Source organism: Nyctereutes procyonoides, unplaced genomic scaffold (genome assembly GCF_905146905.1).
Source record: "Nyctereutes procyonoides isolate TBG_1078 unplaced genomic scaffold, NYPRO_anot_genome, whole genome shotgun sequence".
In the NCBI taxonomy this organism is placed as follows: Eukaryota; Metazoa; Chordata; class Mammalia; order Carnivora; family Canidae; genus Nyctereutes; species Nyctereutes procyonoides.
Window position 1 is genome coordinate 420,175 of NW_026575047.1, and position 19,570 is coordinate 439,744.

Below are 19,570 nucleotides of genomic sequence, written 5' to 3' on the forward strand. Positions count from 1 at the left end.
CGCCTCGGGCCCGCCGCCTCAGGTCCCGCGGCCTCGGGCCCCGCCGCCTCAGGTCCCGCCGCCTCAGGTCCCGCCGCCTCAGGTCCCGCGGCCTCAGGTCCCGCCGCCTCAGGTCCCGCGGCCTCAGGTCCCGCGGCCTCGGGCCCCGCCGCCTCAGGTCCCGCCGCCTCGGGTCCCGCCGCCTCGGGCCCCGCCGCCTCAGGTCCCGCCGCCTCAGGTCCCGCCGCCTCGGGCCCGCCGCCTCACGCCCCGCCGCCTCGGCCCCGCCGCCTCAGGTCCCGCCGCCTCGGGCCCCGCCGCCTCAGGTCCCGCCGCCTCACGCCCCGCCGCCTCGGCCCCGCCGCCTCACGCCCCGCCGCCTCACGCCCCGGCCCCGCGCCGCCCGGAAGCGGCCGCCGCGCCTCTGCACCTGCGCAGACCCCGCGGGGCGCCCGCGCCTGCGCAGGAGACGGCCCCGCTCCCGCCAAAACCCCCGCGGGGAGACCCGGAGCGCGGCGGCAGGAGCGTGGCCCGGGGCACCCGTCATCGCAGGCCTCGCTGTTCCGACGGGGCCGCGGTGTGGCGGGTCAGGCCGCGGCCACGGGGTCGGCGCCGCCGCGGGGCCCACGTGCGCCCACCGGGAAGGCGCAGGGCGGGTGCGGCCCTGGCGGCTCCGGAAGGCTCGGCGCGGGCAGGACGGTGGTGGCGGCGGGACGCGGTGCGGGCGCCGGGCGGCCTGGGGGGGGGGACGCGGGGCTGACCCCGGACGCCGCGGGGCCTGGGCACACGGGCTGGGGGAGCCCGGAGGACACCGCAGGCCCGGCGGGGCTGGGCGGGGGACGGGGCGGGCGGGAGGGGGACGGGCCTGGACGGGGCGGGGACAGATGGGGGGACGGGCCTGGACGGGGAGGGCAGGGGCTGGGGCGGGGGACGTGCCTGGACGGGGCAGGCGGTGGATGGGCCCGGACCGGGAAGGCTGGGAGGGGGATGAGCCTGGACCGGGAAGGGTGGGAGAGGGACGGGCAGGCAGGCGGTGGATGGGCCTGGATGGGGCAGACGGGAGGGGGACGGGCCTGGACAGGGATGGGCCTGGACGGGGCGGGCAGGAGGGGGATGGGCCCGGACCGGGAAGGCTGGGAGGGGGATGAGCCTGGACCGGGAAGGGTGGGAGAGGGACGGGCAGGCAGGCGGTGGATGGGCCTGGATGGGGCAGACGGGAGGGGGACGGGCCTGGACAGGGACGGGCCTGGACGGGGCGGGCAGGAGGGGGATGGGCCCGGACCGGGAAGGCTGGGAGGGGGATGGGCCTGGACAGGGATAGGCCTGGACGGGGCGGCGGGCGGTGGATGGGCCTGGACCAGGAAGGGTGGGAGGAGGATAGGCCTGGACAGGGACAGGCCAGGGCGGGCCTGGAGGGGCGGGCGGGAGGGGGATGGGCCTGGATAGGGACGGGCCTGGACCGGGGCAGTGGACAGACCAAGAGGGCAGGCAGGAGATGGGCCTGGAGGGGAACGGACCTGGCCCCCTGGACCAGGGCGGTGGACAGACCCGGAGTGTGGGTGGGAGACGGGCTTGGACGGGGCAGGGGACAGACCGGGTAGGCAGGGCAGCGGCGGGGTGGCCAGTGCACAGGTGGCGGGGGTCTGGACAGTTGGCGGTCATGCGGGGAAATGGAAAAGCAGAGACTTGGCCAGTGCTTGGCGATTGGAGCCCTTGGTTGTGCGCAGTGTTGGTGGAGCCCCGACCGCCGAGCTCCGAGTGACCTGTGCCTGCCGTGCCAGGCACTTGGCTTCCCGGGCTGCGGGTCGGGAAAGCAGTGTAGCGTCTCCATGATCTCGTACTGTTTACAGACCGGCAAGTATTCTTGGCGTCCTGGGTTAAGTATATATCACTGGGGTTAATTTCGCCCTTCTAAAAAAAAAAAAAACCCTTTTTAACGTGGCAACTCGAAAACCTGAAATTTACATACATACACAGCTTAGGTTTTGTCTATGGGATCCCCTCTGTTCCAGGTTAAAATAAGACCTGGATGATGTGCTTATTCCACCAAGCTCAGAGACCACTTTTTAAAGTCCCGTTTTATCAGTGTAACATTGATTTCAGTCTCTGGTCGTCTTTGAAGTCGTAAAAGCAGCACATGGTTGTGAATGTATTTTGATTTATTGACTCAGACATTCTACAAATTAGCAGGTAGCTGTTTGTATTAACATTTTAAACGAGTTTCTTAGCTATAAAGAAGCTTTTAAGGGATTTCATTTGGAAAATTCCGATTGCAATGAAGATTAATGTTTGTGCAAATGCCCACCATAAAACATTGCTATTTGTATCTTCACTGATCATCCGAAAATTTTCTTCACGGTCCTGTGTGGGAGAGAAATAGGCAGGTTTAGTTTCTTCAAGTATTTAACTGTATGGATTTGAGGGGAAGGTGCTGTACACGTTGAAGATATTTACTGTTTCCCGGTTCATACACCAAAGCGCAGTATCTGATTTTCTAAGCCAGGTGTGTTGTCAGCTAAAGACAAGGATTAAGAATCAACCTTACAAAACATATGTTTTTGTGTGTGTGTGTATTTTGATATAAAATACCAGTATTTGCTCTATTATCTCGTACATTTTATGTCTTACCACTGAGCAAACGACCACCGGCCAATAGTGATCGATTCTCAGAATTGGTGTCCTTACTGAACCTTAAGCTGGACACTGCACCGAGCACACCTGTCCTCTTATTTCTCATGTAAGGAAACCAGAGTCTGGAGACAACACAAGGTGAGCATGGGAGCAGATTTGACCCCATGTCTGACCAGAGTCCAGTGAGCACAGTGACCTGGAAAACACAGTGTCACGAGAACAAAACTGTGATCTAGAGAGTGGGCTGAGCCCCTTCCTAGGTGTGGGGTGCGTTTGGGGGCATTTATCCATTCGCTCTGTCAATGAGCCGTAGTCCCCTTTCCTAGAGCAGCTCACAGCCTGGCAGAGAGGGAAAGATTGCGCTTTCCTTCACCCTGCGTGTCCCCACAGTGCTAGCTCAGACCAACGGCCGAGGAACAGGCACTTTATTCTTTCCATGCTTTGGGGGCTTTGTCTCCAGAATTTCGTTCCTGGCAGGAAGAGATAAAACAAGCTGAATAGGCAAACTGACCCTTTGATAGTTCTGTTCTTTGACTATTTGCTCAATTTGCTCAATTAGATGTTCCAGCTTAAAGCTAACTTCATTAACTTTGTCCTTTGCTTGAGCAATGGCCGCATCAAGGTCATGTTGTCCAACTCGAATCTCTAAGTGGATCCGCTGTACAAACAGTGAAAGGGAAGAAACGTTCTTCAAACCGCTGCACTCTGCGTTTCCCTTGTCCTGTCCCCCGCCCCAGTCCTGTGTCTCTCACCCCCTCTTCGAGACCTCTCACGGCCCACCCCCCCCCCCGCTGTACTCAGTAGCCTTTCTTTGTAAGAATAGTGTATTAAATGATGACCCACGGCCCTGAGAGAGTACCCATTCCCTCCTGAGCATCAGATGGCTACTCCATAAAGGCTTTTGCCACTCAACGAACTTGATTATTTTCAGGAAAAATTTTTTTCTGTACAGAAGACTACATTTCTGATACTAAAGTATACATTTTCTTTGTCTGCTTTCAGCCCGTTTAGAAAATAACCAATCACCATCTGCCGTATAAGAGTTTTATTTATTGGAATTCCATTGTTAATTTACCCTCCAGCCTTTGCTTGTTTTCAGGCCTGAGTAATCACAGTTCTTTTAACCTTCCCTCACGGTTCTTGTTTTTCAAGCCCTTTAATCAAGGCTGTGGCTCTCCTTTGAACCCCTTCCAAGCTCTCCAGCTCCCTCTTTGGTTGCTGCACCCAGATCTGGGCACAGGACTTTAATAAGTTTCTAGCCAGTGTGAGTGTAATGGTTCTGCATACCAATGTCATGCCTGAATAGTGCTGGTGCTCTGTTCATCAGCAGGGACGTGGGAGGCGTGTACTCACCAGCTTACTGCCACCGAAGGACACAAGCCTCGTAGAATTAGATTCCAAGCAAATGATGTGTTCGCCAGGTGAATGTGAAGTAAAATAGAATCTTCCTTGTGGGCCGTATAACTTGGACAATAATACCTAGGATTGAGGATCTCCATGACTTATGTGTACTGTTCTCTACTTTCCCTTCTTAAAAATAGATCTTCCCTATTAGTAAAAACTGTGCAGTTCCTAAAGAAGGAATGAAAGGGTAGATAAACATGGAAAATAATTTAGCCCAGAGTAAGATATCCCTTATTTACTATCAGATTGGCAAAGATTTAAACAAGAGTGTCCAGGGATATATTGACAAATGCGATCTCTAAACACTGATTTGGGAATGTAAGTTGGACAACCGTTTTGGAGAACAGTTCAGTATGAATTAAAAATTAAAATGCACGTAACCATTGACTCAGTGGTTCTACCTACAGGAATTTATTCTATGGAAATGCACAAGTAGACAGAACTGCATGTAAAATTATATTCAGTGTGGTGTTTTTGTTAACGGTAAAGTTATATTCTTGAAATTATGTTAGTACCTTTCAATAGAGGATTGGCTAAATTTAGGCAAAGCCAAATAAAGAAATGTTGTGTGGCGAAAAAAGAGATCCTGTACTAAAGGTATCCGCGATATCTTGTGCTAGAGCAGTGTATATAGGATCCTATTTTTTATTATAAAATCATTTGTAAAAGTGTGCGTGTGCGTGTGTGTGTGTGTTTATATAAGCTTAGAAGAAGATTCTGAAGAACACCAAGCTTTTAGTTGGTTATATTTATTGGGCAACTTTGACTTTCTGTTTAGCTAATTTCTATATTGTTTGTCATTTTATTTATTTTTTTAAAATTTGTATTTATTTATAATAGTCACACAGAATGAGAGAGAGGCAGAGACAAAGGCAGAGGGAGAAGCAGGCTCCATGCACCGGGAGCCCGACATGGGATTCGATCCTGGGCCTCCAGGATCACGCCCCGGGCCAAAGGCAGGCGCTAAACCGCTGCGCCACCCAGGGATCCCTGTTTGTCATTTTAAAAATAGGTGTAGGACTTCTAGTTTGTCATCAAGGAGTTTGGAAGTTTCTACTCTGTCCTAACAAGTAAAAAGATGAACACAATGAAAGCCAATTCTTTTTAGATCCGTCAGAGAATTGAGGTCACAGAGTAAGTCACTGCCCCCTAAATTGGAAAGACAAACAAGAAAATACAAAGAATCACAACATACCACAGCAGAAACTGTGGGTACCAGTACTGGGTTCCTTTTACCTAATAGACAATGTCCAGCTTTCAACAACAAAACAATTTCAAGGAATAAGAGATGGAAAAAAAAAAAAAACATAGTTTGAGGAGCCAGAGCAAGCACCTGAACCGGATTCAGACATGGCAGGGAACAGATTACTGTGCTAAGGGCTCTAACAGAAGGAGTAGGTGGCATGCAAGGACACATGGGTAATACAAGCAGAGAGATGGAAATTCTAAGAGAAATTTAAAATGCTGTTGATGAGAAACCCCGTAACAAAGAATGCTTTTGATGGGCCGACTAGACTGGACATGGCTGAGGAAGGAATCTCCTAGAGTGAAGATACGGCAGTGGACATTTCTAAAACTGAAAAGCGAAGAGAGGAAAGACTGAAAAAAAAAAAAAAGGGAACAGAAGATCCTAGACCTGTGGACAACTGTGAAAGGTGTCACATCCACATAATGGCAATTCTCGAAGAAGAATAAACACATGGAACAGTGATGACAGAGTTAGTGCCACAGCTCCAGAAAGCTCAGAGGACACCAAACAGGATAGATGCCAAACCAAACTAAAAAAAGACCCGACACCGAGGCATGGCCTAATGAAACTATAGATATCAGTGGTAAAACGTCTTGAAAGAAGCCAGCAGGGAAAACACAGCTACAGAGGAGCAGATGTAAGAATTACACCTGGCTTCCCTTCAGAAGCCATGCAGGTGGGGGACGCCTGGGGGACTCAGCGGTTGAGCATCTGCCCTCGGCTCAGGGCGTGACCCCAGGGTCCCGGGGTCGAGTCCCACATCGGACTCCCCGCATGGAGCCTGCTTCTCCCTCTGCCTGTGTCTCTGCCTCTCTCTGTGTGTCTCCCATGAATAAATAAATAGAATCTTAAAGAAAAAAAAAAGAAACCATGCAGGCAAGAAGAGTGGAGAGAAGAGACCAACTGGCTAGAATCCTGTAGCCTGCAAAACTGTCCTTCAAAAGCGAAGGAAAAATAAAGATTTTTCTCAAAGAAAAATGGAGGGAATGCATCACTGGTAGACCTACCTAGAAAGAGCTGTTCATTCTTCTGAGAGAAGGGAAATGATCCAGGTCAGAAAGTCAGGTCTACGTAAAGAAGGGAAGAGAATCAGAGCAGGAATAGTTGAGGGTAAAGTAAAATCTTACCTTTCTTAGTTGATCTAATTGATGATGGTTTGTTCAAGTACGAGCAATGGCATATTTGATTATGTGCACCTGACATGGATGACAGCATGACAAGGGACATAGTTGCAAGTGTATATTGCCAACTCTAGGGCAGCCACTTAAAAAGAGTTTAAGAAGTATAACTGACACCTAAGAAAGGAGATAAAATGGAATCACAGGAAATAATTAGATTTACAAAAGATAGGAAAAGGGGAAGACAATGATAGGAACAAGGAACGAGGGCAGTGATTAACGCAGTGGATGCTCACCCAGTGATATCAGTAATGACTTTGCATGTCGGCAACACAAATCTGGGTTGTCCACAAGAAACCGACTTTAAATACAAAGACACATAGATTAAAGATAAGGGAGAAGGTACGGACGCGGACTTTAAGCTTACAAAAAAAGCTGGTGTGCTCATAGTAACCGGACACAGTAGACTTTAGGCCAGAGAAGGTTCTTAGAGATAATTAATAGATGGTAGATAGTAGAGCATCACATGGGTGACAGGTCAATTATCCCAGATGACGAAAGAGTCCTTAATGGGTAAGCAAATGACACAGGACAAACTGACAGGGATCCCTGGGTGGCGCAGCGGTTTGGCGCCTGCCTTTGGCCCAGGGCGCGATCCTGGAGACCCGGGATCGAATCCCACGTCGGGCTCCCGGTGCGTGGAGCCTGCTTCTCCCTCTGCCTGTGTCTCTGCCTCTCTCTCTCTCTCTCTGTGTGACTATCATAAATAAATTTAAAAAATTAAAAAAAAAAAAAGACAAACTGACAGGACCACTGACAGGACCACGGGGGAGGAGGAGACTCTGCTGTGTGGTTTGGAGACTGACGCCCCTGTCAGGTGCGGGCAGACCCAGCCACAGGTCAGGAAGGACATCGCTGACCTCGACCGCCCCGTCGGCCAAGGGCACCTGATGGACGTGGACAGTCTACCTCATCCAACAGCCGCAGATTATGCGCGTTCTCAAGGTCACTGGGAGCTCGCGCCAGGACGGGCCACGTTCCGGGCCACAGCACACTTCAACACGTTGAAATAACTAGGAACCCTCGCCTGTCCTTCAATAAGCAACCGTAACAGAAACCACACAACGTGTGTTCTCAGAACACAGTGGAATTAAAGTAGAAATCAGTAACAAAGACCCCAGAATACTGCGAGATTACACACGTGTAGAGATGAAGCACATTCCTACATAACACGTGGGTGGAGCAAGAAATCCTAGGAGCAACTTGAAAATATTGTGAACTAGAGAATCCTGGGGGGCTGGTGCAGGAGGCAGCACCCGGGGTCTGTCGGCCCACCTAGGCCACGGTCACGCCGTCAGAATCCATCTGGTGGGTCTATTGTGGAGCTGGGGAGGCTCCGGGAGGCTCGCGGCTTGTGGGGAAGCCTCGGGTGGTGAATTGTGGTTAATTTTGGTCGCATCAGCTCTTAGCACAGTAGCAGCTCCCCATCCACACCCCAGCCACGTGGCGGGCAGCCACGAAGGGGGAGCCAGGGTGGGCGGGAAGAACCCTGTCCCCCAAATCTCGAGGACCTGCACGATAGTCTGAATATTACCAGGCTTTGGGGCATCTGGGGGGCTCCGGCCGTGAAGCATCTGCCTTTGGCTCAGGTCATGATCTCAGGGTTTTGGGATCGAGTTCCATGTCGGGTTCCTCGTTTAGTGGGGAGCTCCCTCTCCCCCTCCCTCTGCTGCTCCCCCTCTTGTGCATGCGCCCGCGCTCTCCCAAATAAATATCTAAAAACACCCACGTCCAGCGCTCCCCTCGGCTGGACCACAGGCTCTCTGCGGGCGGGCGGTGAGCCCCTTTCCTCAGGACTGCACGCGGCAAAAATGGCACGTTCTGGTTACCGAGTGCTTACCCGAAGGTTCTTCTCAAAGTTTGTGGGGCTACATGACACAAATTGGTGGCAAATGCTGAATTTCAGTAACAGAACCTAGGAGGAGCTTTTACCTCATCGTTGTAGGTTGTGACAGTCACAAACATCCCCAGGCCCGGAGCAGATTCAAGGAAATCCTGCCTGCGGAAGTCCCACTGCTGTGTCTTGAAAGTCCCTGTGTCAGAAACAGGACAGTTACACAGTAAGTGTAGGGGACGGTGAGGGGTGTCGGGCTGCCGTGAGTCGGGCACGACCAGGCTCCGCACGGTGGGGTCGTCCGTGTCCACCCGAGGCCTGGGGTGGCCCGGGAGGTCCTGAAAACGTGCTCCGAGGCGACAGCTTTGTGCTGTCCCCGAGTCAACTGATCACACGTGGCGAGCTTCTTGCGCGGCCGCGGGGCGTGGGAGGAGCCGAGGACAGTGAGCCCGCGGCTGCTTCCACGGAGCCTTTGCGCCGACACGCGGGCAGCGGGAGGTGTTACCTCGATGACGGAAGTCAGGGCCTGGGCTCTGGGGCGCTTGGGATGCTGCTCAGACTTGGGCGCAGGCCGCGGGAGTACGGGAGGGCAGGTGCGTGGAGGCGCCCGTGCTAGGGGCACCCTGCCCATACGTGTGCGTGGGACCGCCCACGCCGCCCGGTGCTGCTGGTGGGCCAAGGTCCCTAAGGTTGCCACAGAGGGAAGGACCCCGCTTTGTGGGCCCTACTCTACGCTCCCCCATGGATATTCTAGAGGCGGTGAGTGGGGCAGAGGGAGGCTGCTCACCCAGGGCTCAATCCCGTGACCCCAAGATCACGACCTGACCCGAAACCAAGAGTCCCACGTCCAACCGACAGGCGTCCCCCAGACACATCCTTATGACAACTCTACCTGTGGTGCAACCCAGACACAGGAAAGGTGATTTGCCCAAAGTCACACACACAGCAAGTGGCAGGGTCAGGACCTTCCCCTCTTCCACTTAACGCTGTCTCTGCGGGGCACCACGGCCCATGGCAGCGTGTGTAGGTCCTGGGGCGGGAGCCTGTGGGGTGGGCTGCAGGGGGGTGGGCTGGGGGGCAGCGGGGCCAGGTCACGGGGTGCCTGCACGCTCCCTGTAAGGCTTCGGGGAGGCGCGGTCACTGTGAAACGTGCCGTGTGGGGAAAATGAAGGACCAGGAGCAGAAGCAGGGAAACCGGGTGCCTCGGCCCAGGTGGGAGGCAGAATCCCAGGTAAAGTCATGCAGCTAGTGGCTACAGACGCGGGTCAGAGTCCACGCAGGCTGGTTCCGGAGCCCAGAGCCACAGGCCAGGCCCAGGGCTTCCAGTCACTGTGGGCGCTACGGGCAGGGTGGGCCCTACGCAGTGAGATGGTCGGGGTGGGGGGCACCTAAAGAGGCCATTCCCTGGGCCCTCTAGCCCTGCCTGCACCCAATCCAAGGATCTCTTGGGCGGTCCTGGGCCTTTGTCCCTGCAGATGGTGAAACAGGATAGTGTATGTTCTGTGCTGTTAGGGGTAGGGGCAGGGGGCTCAGCAGGCCAAGTGTCTGCCTTGGGTCTGCCTTGGTCGCAGTCCTGGTCCTGAGGTCATGGCCCTGAGTTCCTGGAGTTCTGGGGTCATGGGGTCGAGCCCCGCAGACTTAGCCCCACATCATCATCCTGGCTTCCTGTTCCACGGCCAGTCTGCCGCTTCTCCCTCCTTTTAAAAATGTCTGGTTGATGATTCTGGAAAAGATGGTGTGAGTCCATCCACCCTCTCGCTCTTGCTAATCATGACTAAGGACCTTGGGCGAAATGTGAGAGCAACCACCAGGAGGCTCTGAAAGGTGGGGAACAGGTGCCGGGCTGGGGTTGCATCTGTCCCCCTCCCTCCCAGAGCCTGGGTGCTGGGCACTCTGCAGACCCCAGACCCAGACTGGGAGGGACGGGGGGATGGAGGGACGGAGGGGGGACTCCTCCAGTCATAGGGTCTGCACCAGGGGTCCTGCAGGACATGGGAGGGAGGAGGAGGAGGCAGCAGGCCCCCCCCCAAGTCCGTGCACAGCCCCAGGCAGCCTGTGGGGCCAGCGGCATCCCCACCCGGGACAGCCCTGGATCCGTCCCGTAGGAAGAACACCCAGGCCCTAGGTGGGCCGGGATCTCGGAACTGAACACTGCTCACCTAAACACGGAACCACAGCTATTTCCCCACAAAATGGGGCTTATTCGGGAGCCACAGAGAACAAAACCACAGATGAGTCTGCAGAACAAAGCAGGGGAGGGGGCTAGGGGGCGGCGGCGGAGGGTGCGTGAGTTAAACTGAGCAGGAATTGCGGTGGCTTCTCATCGGCTGGGCCAGGACCATCTCCCATTGGCCGGGATGGGGCCATCTCCTATTGGCCGGACTGTTGCTGGGGGAGGAGGAAACCGTCCTTCTCCTGTTGGGATAGTAAAGTGGTCGCTAAGGTGACATCCAGGTGCAGGTGCAGTTCCTGTTGGGTCTGCAGGTGGCTGGGAGTGGTCGGGCCCAGAGCTCCCTGCCTGCAGACCCCATTGTAAACGAAGTTTCCTTTTACTAATTTTTACAAAACAAAAAGATATATATGGAAAGTGGAGAGAAACCACACATCACTAATGGGAACAAGAGTTTGAATGGCAGCACATTTCCCATCAGACACGTAGAGACCAGGGTGCCTGCGGGGCTCAGTGGTTGAGCATCTGCCTCCAGCTCAGGTTGAGATCCTGAGTTCTGGGATTGTGTCCTGTATCGGGCTCCCTGCAGGGAGCCTGCTTCTCCCTCTGCCTGTGTCTCTGCCTCTCTCATGAATAAGTAAAATCTTTTTCTTTTTTAAAGATTTTATTTATTTATTCATGAAAGACACACACACAGAGGCAGAGACACAGGCAGAGGGAGAAGCAGGCTCTATGCAGGGAGCCCGACATGGGACTCGATCCTGGGTCTCTAGGATCAGGCCCTGGGCTGAAGGCGGTGCTAAACCGCTGAGCCACCCCAGCTGCCCGAATAAGTAAAATATTAAAAAAAAAATGCGGAGACCAGAAAAAATTTTGACAAAAGAATTGTGAAGCAACACTATATCCACGAAACGTATCCTTCAAAATGAAGGCATAATGTTCTTAGGTCAAGGAAAACTAAGAATTTTTCACCAGAACAGCTGCTTTAAAATAATTGCTTAAAGGAAGTTCTTCAAAGAACTTCCAAGAAAATGATAAATCTGCAGCACCAGGAATGAAGAGGAAATAGTGGAAAGAGTAACTAGGGAAACAACAATAGACCATTTTCTATTCCTGAAGCTGACAGTTGAAAACAAACAATGTATACAATATTGTCTGGTGTGGTTCTTGAAGTTTTTAGAGGTTGTACTTATGACAACTAAAAGGGATGAGCAGGGCAAAGACACGTGGTCATGAGGTTTCTACGTTCCTCTTGAAATGACAAGCTGTGGACCCGTATAGACTGTGATGAGTATGTGTACTGTAATCCCTACAGCAACCACTAATAACTATACAAAGACGTATAGTGAAAAATCCTATAGATAAGCAAAAATAGGGTATTATAAAACATTCACACGACCCACAGGAAGGTAGGAAATGGAAAATGGGAACAAAAAGCAGAGAGAGGGAGCAAAAAGAAAACAGTAAGATATAGCAGACCTAAATCCTGACGATATACATTCCATGCAACAGTTACATTAGATGTAAGTGGTCTAAACACAGATTAGACAAAGAATGTCAGGATGGATTTTTTGATGAGTGTACAAGAAGGTCACCGCTGATGCGATGCTGTAGGTAGGTTATAAACTGGTGCGCCATTCTGACGTTCATGAAAGAAAGCTTGAGCATCTGTAAGAATCAGATAAGCAGACTTCAGCGCGATGAGAATTACGGAGGACAAAGAGGGACACTGGTGCCATCACTCAGAAGACAACCACCCTACAGGCATAAACGGAGCTTGAAAACACGGGAAATGGGCAGCCCCGGTGGCTCGGTGGTTTAGCCCAACTTCAGTCCAGGGCCTGATCCAGGATTGAGTCCCACGTCAGGCTCCCTGCATGGGGCCTGCTTCTCCCTTTGCCTGTGTCTCTGCCGCTCTCTCTCTTCCTGTCTCTCTCTCTCGCTCTCTTGCTCTGTCTCATGAACCTCTTTTAAGAAAGAAAAGAAAGAAAAAGAAAAAGAAAAAGAGAGAAGAAAGAAAGAAAGAAAGAAAGAAAAGAAGAAAGGAAGGAAGGAAGGAAAGAAAAAGAAGAAAGGAAGAAAAGAAAGAAAGAAGAAAGAAAGAAAGAAAGAAAGAAAGAAAGAAAGAAAGAAAGAAAGAAAGAAAAGAAAGAAAGAAAAGGAAGGAAGAAGAAAGGAAGGAAGGAAGGAAGGAAAGAGAAAGAAGAAGGAAAGAAAGAAAGAAAAAGAAAGAAAGAAAGAAAAGAAAGAAAGAAAGAGAGAGAAAGAAAGAAAGAAAAAGAAAGAAAGAAAGAAAGAAAAAGAAAGAAGAAAGAAAGAAAAAGAAAGAAAGAGAAAGAAAGAAAAAGAAAGAAAGAAGAAAGGAAGGAAGGAAAGAAAGAGAAAGAAGAAAGAAAAGAAAGAAAGAAAGAAGAAAGAAAGAAAGAAAGAAAAAGAAAGAAAGAAAAAAGAAAGAAGAAAGAAAGAAGGAAAGAAAGAAAGAAAGAAAGAAAGAAAAAGAAAAGAAAGAAAGAAAGAGGGATTCCCTGAGTGGCGCAGCGGTTTGGCGCCTGCCTTTGGCCCAGGGCGCGATCCTGGAGGCCCAGGATCGAATCCCATATCGGGCTCCTGGTGCATGGAGCCTGCTTCTCCCTCTGCCTCTCTCTCTCTCTGTGACTATCATAAATAAATAAATTGAAAAAAAATTTAAAAAAAAAAAAGAAAGAAAGAAAGGAAAGAGAAAGAAAGAAAGGAAAGAAAGAAAGAAAGAAAAAGAAAGAAAGAAAGAAAAAGAAAGAAAGAAAGAAAGAAAGAAAGAAAGAAAGAAAGAAAGAAAGAAAGAAAAAGAAAGAAAGAAAACGTGGCGAGTAAACCGACGGGAAGGACGGACAGGCAGATGCACGCCGCGGGGCCTGCGTGCTGAGCGCTGAGCTGCAGGACCCCGCTGACGTCGCCCCCCGCAGGAGCCCGACCGGAACGCCCCTGACCTGGTGCGGCACCTCGGGCAGGAGCGCGAGCCTCACTCTGCGGCCCTCCCTCCGGCCACCTGGTGTCCCCCACCTGTGAAACATGCCAGGTCTTGGTCTGGCCCCTGCCAGCCCCGAGCCGCGCGTCCCCCGCTCCGCGTCCCCGCCCGGCGTCCCAACCCCTGTGCAGCTGCCCCCTGCTGCCCTGCCTCCTGTTGGGCTGCTTGGGGTGGCCCCCACCGCTGCGGACTCGGTGGTGGCGTGGCGGTGGCGTGGCTCTTCCCGCCGAGCGCACGCTGGGCTATTCCTGGCAGCCGGGGGCCCGGCCCGCGTCTGCGTCCTGTAGGGTGTCGCAGCCCGGGTGGGGGGACACCGCGTCCTCTGTCCTGGGCCCCCTGGTGTTGGGAGGGAGCGAGCGTCCCGCGCGCGGCACATGCTCAACCACCAGGGGAGGACTGGGTGCCGCTCGGGCCGCCGGTAAAACGCCAGTGCTCCTGGCGCGCTGCCGGGGTCGCAGGATGGGCCGGCGCGGTTCGGCCGCCCCAGCTCGACCCGCGCAGCTCGTCCCCCCGCCAGCACCCAGCCCCGGCCGAGGGGAGGGGACGCGCTCTCGTGCCCGGACTCTGCCACCAGATGGCAGTGCAGAAGCGCTGCTCGGCGCCAGCCCCGCGGCCACCCTGGCCTGCAGCACAGGTGTCGCTGGGAGCAGGGAGCTGGGGCGGGGGCTGTCCCCGTGGGTGCAGCCCCGCGAATGGAGGGCAGGGGGCTTCACGCCCGCACGTTGTCTGATGTGGGACGTGGCCGGTGGTCAGCGCCGTGCGAACGCCTGGCCGGTTACCGGTGACCTCAACCCGGGCCCTCCCCGAGGGGAGTCCCCGGGCCCTGCGGAGCCCACGCCCCAGGCACCCGGGGGCCGCCCCGCCTTCCCCGCCCCGAGCTGGGCTGACGCACTAGGCAGCTCTGAGGGTCAAGGCCGAGCCAGCCTGACTTCAGCCTCGCCGCCCGCCACAGCGACACCCCGCCCCGCGGCCTCGGCCCCTGCGTGTGCGTGTGCCTGTGCTCCGAAGCCCAGCCGTGGCCGCCCTGCGTGATTGCTGGTCTCCGGGAGCGCGAGCACAGCGTGGCGCGGCCAGTCATCGCGGCCGAGCCAGCGCAGCCAAAACGTCGGCGTCCCGATGCCACCCAGCCCCGAAGGTGACTGGCCCCTGACCTGTGAGGACACACGTGTGTGTGCCCTGGGCCAGCTTCTCCCGCCGGCACGCGGGCGTCTGCGCGGGGAGCGCCAGGTACAGGCCAGGCGTCGTCGCGGGGGCACAGCAGGGCCGCACTGGCACAGGTGGCCCCGGACGTCTGCGTGCTGGCGTGTGGCCGTCACGGAAGGTGCCGCCGTGAGGACTGAGGGACGAGCGTGGCCGCGTCTGTGCCAGGAGTTCTGTGCCCACGGGACCGCAGGTCGGCGGTTCGGGGCGGATCCGAGGCCTGGGCACGAGGGCTCCACACCTGCTCCCTCACCTGGGCGCAGCGGCATCCGGCGGCGGGGCTGGCGCCTCGCTGGGCTCTGCTGTTCTCCCGCCGACGAGTGGAGGCCAGTCCTCCAGTCCTTTCCCTCTATTCCTGGCGCTTCGGGACTCTCCTCCTAAGACGTGTCTGTTGAGGGGCACCTGGGGCTCCGGGGGTGACGCGTGTGCCTTGGGCTCAGGTCCTGGGATCGAGTCCGGCGTGTGGCTCCCGGTCAGGGGGAGCCTGCCTCTCCCTCTGCCCCCTCCCCCTGCTTGTGCGGGCTCTCTCTCGCTCTTGCTCTCTCTGTCTTAGATGAATAAATAAAATCTTGAAAAACAACCCCCCCGTGTGCCACCTGCTGTCACCTGGCCTGGCTTCTTTCCGTCTGCCTCCCAAGAGCACCCCCCCCCCCGGGCTCCTTGCACCAGAATGCTGGGCTCTGGCTAGGCCTCCGGGGCAGGGGCCCCACATCCCCTGACGTGCGGTCTCCCGTGGACACATGGCTGGAGCTGCCCCAGCCGCGTGGGGGCCGGGGTGTACCTCCCACTTTGTGCCCTCCTCCTCTCCTGTCTCCTGTTTCCAGTACGGTCTGTGCCCTGAAGGGAAAACAAACGTCCTGGCTGCTTTGGGAAGTGGCTCGTCCCTGGGGACCTTGCGAACGGGACACCAGGTCCCCAAGTGCGGTTACATTCGTGTAAACGGTGTCTCCTCCTCTGGAGCCTGCCGTTCCCAAGGAAGCTGCCTCCCCGACCAGCACAGCCTCACCCCGTCACAACAGCCACCCCGCAGGCCGCTCCCCATTCCTGTGTCTCCCCCAGAAATGCACTCACTGCCTGTTCCATTCATGACGATCCAGCTGGATCACAGAACGTTACGAAGAAGGACTGAGAAAAACAATGTGAAAACCGGACCGTGTTTTACCTGGACGTTTCCAGGCACTTTTGGGGAACCAGGGTGGTTTCACCCCGCGTTTGCCCGTGGGGCTCGTGTGTGGCCGCACCCACGCCAGGCCCTGGGCCGTCTCCCTCCCAGCTCCCTAGGGGAACGTGGGCCTCTTCTCTGCTTCTCAGGCAGCGTCCTTCCGTTGGAGGGGGGGCCGGGGCCGGGGGTGGCTGGGCCACGGTCAGGGCCACACCTGTTTGGCGGTTCAGGACAGAGCCTGGGAGGCCAGGTCCATAAGGGGGGAGTCAGAGCGAGCGGGTGGGAAGGAGCCTGGTGAACACTTGCATCTGGCCACGGCCGCACCAGGGGCCGGGCCGCTCCGGGGAGGGGTGAGCCCAGGTCACAGGTAAGGGCACAACTCCAAGTCACCAAGCTATTGGGCGACGAAGGTGCCGCAGAGCGGGCCTCCTGGAGCAGAGCCTAGGCCGTTCTGGCGCCCTGGGGAAGGCGCGAGGCCGACTGCTCGGATCGTCGCGGTCTGTTTATTTGTAGTCCCGACCAGCGAAAGCCCACGTCTGGGTGGAGGTGGCTGACTGGCTCTGAGGTCATCCCTCCCCAGCGTTCCAGGTGGGTGTGGTTCACGGGATTCCGGGTACCCCGGTGGCGAAGCCGGTGTGCGCTCCCCTGGACGGGGATGTCCGACGGGGTCTCAGATCCCCGCGGGTCCCCAGACGAACTTAACATCTGGGTTTTCATCTTCTGCTGATGCACAGTGTAAGCACGTTCTGGATTGGCTCTTCTCAGCCACCTAGTGCCTGGCACGTGTATTCGCCGTGACGTACGCACTACGGGGTTCCATGGCAGAGGCGGCTTTGCCATAGGTCAGCGAGACGCTGAGTGGAAACAGAGTCCCTCTGTGGCTCAGGCGGCCCGGGTGCTCAGAGCCTCGAAGAGCCCAGGCGGTCCACCGTATCCACGCTGCGTGCGGGTGAGCTGAGCCGAGGTCCTGGCCGCACACGCAGGCACTTGCAGCAGAGCAGGCGGGAAGGCACGGAGTAAATACACAGCAGTCTTTCTTCATAAAAGGGATTTTTGAAAGAAAAGTTTAAGGGGCCCCCGGGGGGGCTCAGAGGTTAAGCATCTGCCTTCAGCCCAGGGTGTGACCCCAGGGTCCTGGGATCGAGTCCCACGTCGGGCTCCCCTCAGGGAGCCTGCCTCTCTCTGTGTCTCTCAGGAATAAGTAAATATAATCTTTAAAAAAAACCTTTGAGACGTGTATTCTGGGGTAGGCAGTTGTGTTATGTCACACATCAAAACAGAGGGCTGAAGGCTAAAGATACAATCACGGTTAAAGGGAAAATAATAAGAGAGATTTGCTTGGAGGTTGTCAGGCTCAAATGCTCAAAATTCTTTTACAAGAAACTCATAACGGTCCAGTAGGAAACACCTGCAAACACCTTTCTGTTTTCAACCCGACGCTGGTGACTCGTGCGCCTCTTTACTCGAATTCCTAGTGTCAAAGTCTGCTGGAACCACACTTCCGGTTCAGGTTTACACATTGGTCTTTTTCCACTTTCACTTTCGACCTTTCCTTATACTCAAAGTGTCTCATTTGGGGGGTGAGGGGGCTCCGTTGTTTGAGTCCGACTCTTGATTTTGGCTCAGGTCATGATCTTGGGGTTGGGAGACTGAGCCCCATGTTGGGCTCCGCACTGGGCGTGACGTCTGCTCAAGTCTCCCTCTCCCTCTGCCCCGCCCCGCTCAAAACAACAAAATAGTGTTTCATTTGGGAACAGTATGTACTCATTTTTTTTTAATTCCAGTCTGATGATCTTTGCCTTTTAATTGGAGAGTTTCGCCCATTTGCACTTAATGTGATGTGAAGCATAGTTGGGTTTAGACCATATTTTGCTATTTGCTTTCTGTTTATCCTATTTGTTCCTTATCCTTTCTTTCTTGCCTTTTTTCAGGTGGGAGAGTAATCAAGTATTTTTTTTTCCTCCATTAGCATATATGAGACTTATGACCATGTTCTCTCTTTTTTTTAATGATGATGTTTTATAATTTATTTTTTTTTAATTTCAAAATTTCATTTATTTTAAGTAATCTCTACACCCAAAGCAGGGCTTAAACTCATGACCCCGAGATCAGGAGTGCCATACTCTGCTGACTGAGCTGCCTGGGCGCCCCAGGATCATATTCTCTTTTTTAAAATGTTGAGACAAGTGACCTGACGTGTCTCCCCAGGCTCCTGTGGTTACAGCACACATCAGGCGTGGAACCCGAGCCCTGCATAACTGCGTGGGGGCGGTGGGGGCGGTGGCTGCGGAGACCACAGCGCAAGCCAGACGCAGCTGGAGGCTTGGGGCGGCAGGGCCAGGGCGGTGGGAGGTGGGAAGGGCGGCGCAGGACCCTTTGGACGGGGAGCCGAGGAGGCTCTGCACTCCGGCCGACGGGTGGCCAGCGTGACACCTGTCCTCCACGCGGCTGTCTTCCTGTCCCAGACCCCGCGGGAAGGCCAGGTGATTCGGGCCTGCTGCCATGCATGTTCCAGCTGGCGGCCCACAAGGCAGCGAAGGGTGGGCAGGCCACTCCCGTCCCCCTGCTGCTCCTCTGCCCCTTCACATGCAGGCTACGAGGACAATGGCCGGCGGCCAAGGGGCTATTCGCCCAGGAGTCACACGTCCCCAGGGATGAGAGCAGGGCCAGGGCCGTGGGCAAACACTTAATGTGCGTCCTGTGTGTCTGGCTCCTTCTAACCGCTTGGCAAATACTGAAGCCGTCACAGTCACCGCAAGAAGAAACAGGTGCCCTTATTATTTTCATCCAATCGGACAAACGACCAGAGAGGCTCAGGAGCTCGCCCAAGGGCACACAGTTCTCAGGGGCTCTGCTCGCACCGCGCAGTCCCCAAGGCGGCTCCTCCCGGCCCAGGTCCCCCCAGCCTCTCCGCAACCCGGGCTCCGCGGCTGGCTGTCGTGTGCCCGAGGTTCTGCAGGGGGGCTTAGTATTCTTTGCCATAAAACAGCCAGGACACACAGAGAGGAGCATTTGACACTAGTCCATGTGACAGAATTGGGCACAGGAACACACGATGGGCTCTGAGGGGGAATCCTGCTAGATTTAGATCCCGTTTGCGATTCCTTTTTTGCATTAAAATCAGGGAGTTGGATGTCAGTGTGACCTGAGTAATCCCGGGAGCACGGGCGCTCGTTTCTGTCTCAGAAGGCCGGTTAAGCTCAGCCATGGGACGCGGTGGTGGCCGCGTGGGGACGTGCCGGCTCCGCTGCGCCCGGAGCTGGGGTTGTGGGCGCTGTGCTCTGCACACACGCGGGCGCCGGGGCTGCCGTGTGGGACCAGGCGGGAGACCCCACCGCTCTTTTGAGAATCGACCATAATTAGCGTGATTAATGGTTTCAGAAATTCCTTTACTTACGGAAACCTGGCAACCAGGAAACCAGATCAGGCTCGGACTCTGTTGTGTCTTTGTCTCCCGCCGTGTGCGTGAATGCAGTTCAGCCCAGGGGCTTTCATGGCAGGTTGGCATCACCCGAGCTCTCTCCAGGGGAGTTCCGGGACCCTCCCGCTGGGGAGTATCCGCACCAAGAAATCAGCACCGCGCATAAGACGACACCTGGGCCCGACGCTCGGGGACACACGCGCCTACCTGTTACCAGCGTGTCACTTGGAATGTCTTCTATGATGCATTTCTCCTCTCGTTCCCCTACGTGGAAGTAAAAAGCAGTTGAAAGAGAAAAATAAAAACTTAAAGCAAATGCCAGCATTGGCATTTCTGCT

General features: G+C 55.1%; 1 protein-coding gene across 2 annotated transcripts; it reads right to left on the reverse strand.

Annotated features, from left to right (window-relative positions):
* Nucleotides 1-1,336: 1,336 nt before the first annotated feature.
* Nucleotides 1,337-19,570, reverse strand: LOC129510414 (transmembrane emp24 domain-containing protein 11). 2 transcript variants are annotated; one of them, XM_055326571.1, is made up of 6 exons: nt 19,440-19,570; nt 8,374-8,474; nt 3,964-4,089; nt 3,122-3,268; nt 2,285-2,340; nt 1,337-1,890 (listed from the first exon to the last, which is right to left on the reverse strand). In XM_055326571.1, coding segments are annotated over exons 1-6 (555 nt in total). In that variant the 5' UTR covers nt 19,564-19,570; the 3' UTR covers nt 1,337-1,889. The 2 variants fall into 2 exon arrangements, with proteins under 2 accessions (XP_055182546.1, XP_055182545.1); XM_055326570.1 differs by lacking the exon at nt 1,337-1,890 and having other exon boundaries at nt 2,142-2,340.

Excerpts from the sequence above, each read along its gene's own strand:
- LOC129510414 (XM_055326570.1), bottom strand. The coding sequence starts at position 19,563 with ATGCCAATGCTGGCATTTGCTTTAAGTTTTTATTTTTCTCTTTCAACT. Across the intron at positions 8,475-19,439 it reads AAGTGACACGCTGGTAACAG|GGACTTTCAAGACACAGCAG; the intron begins GTAGGCGCGTGT and ends TTTCTGACACAG. Across the intron at positions 2,341-3,121 it reads AAGAACAGAACTATCAAAGG|GACCGTGAAGAAAATTTTCG; the intron begins GTCAGTTTGCCT and ends TCTCCCACACAG.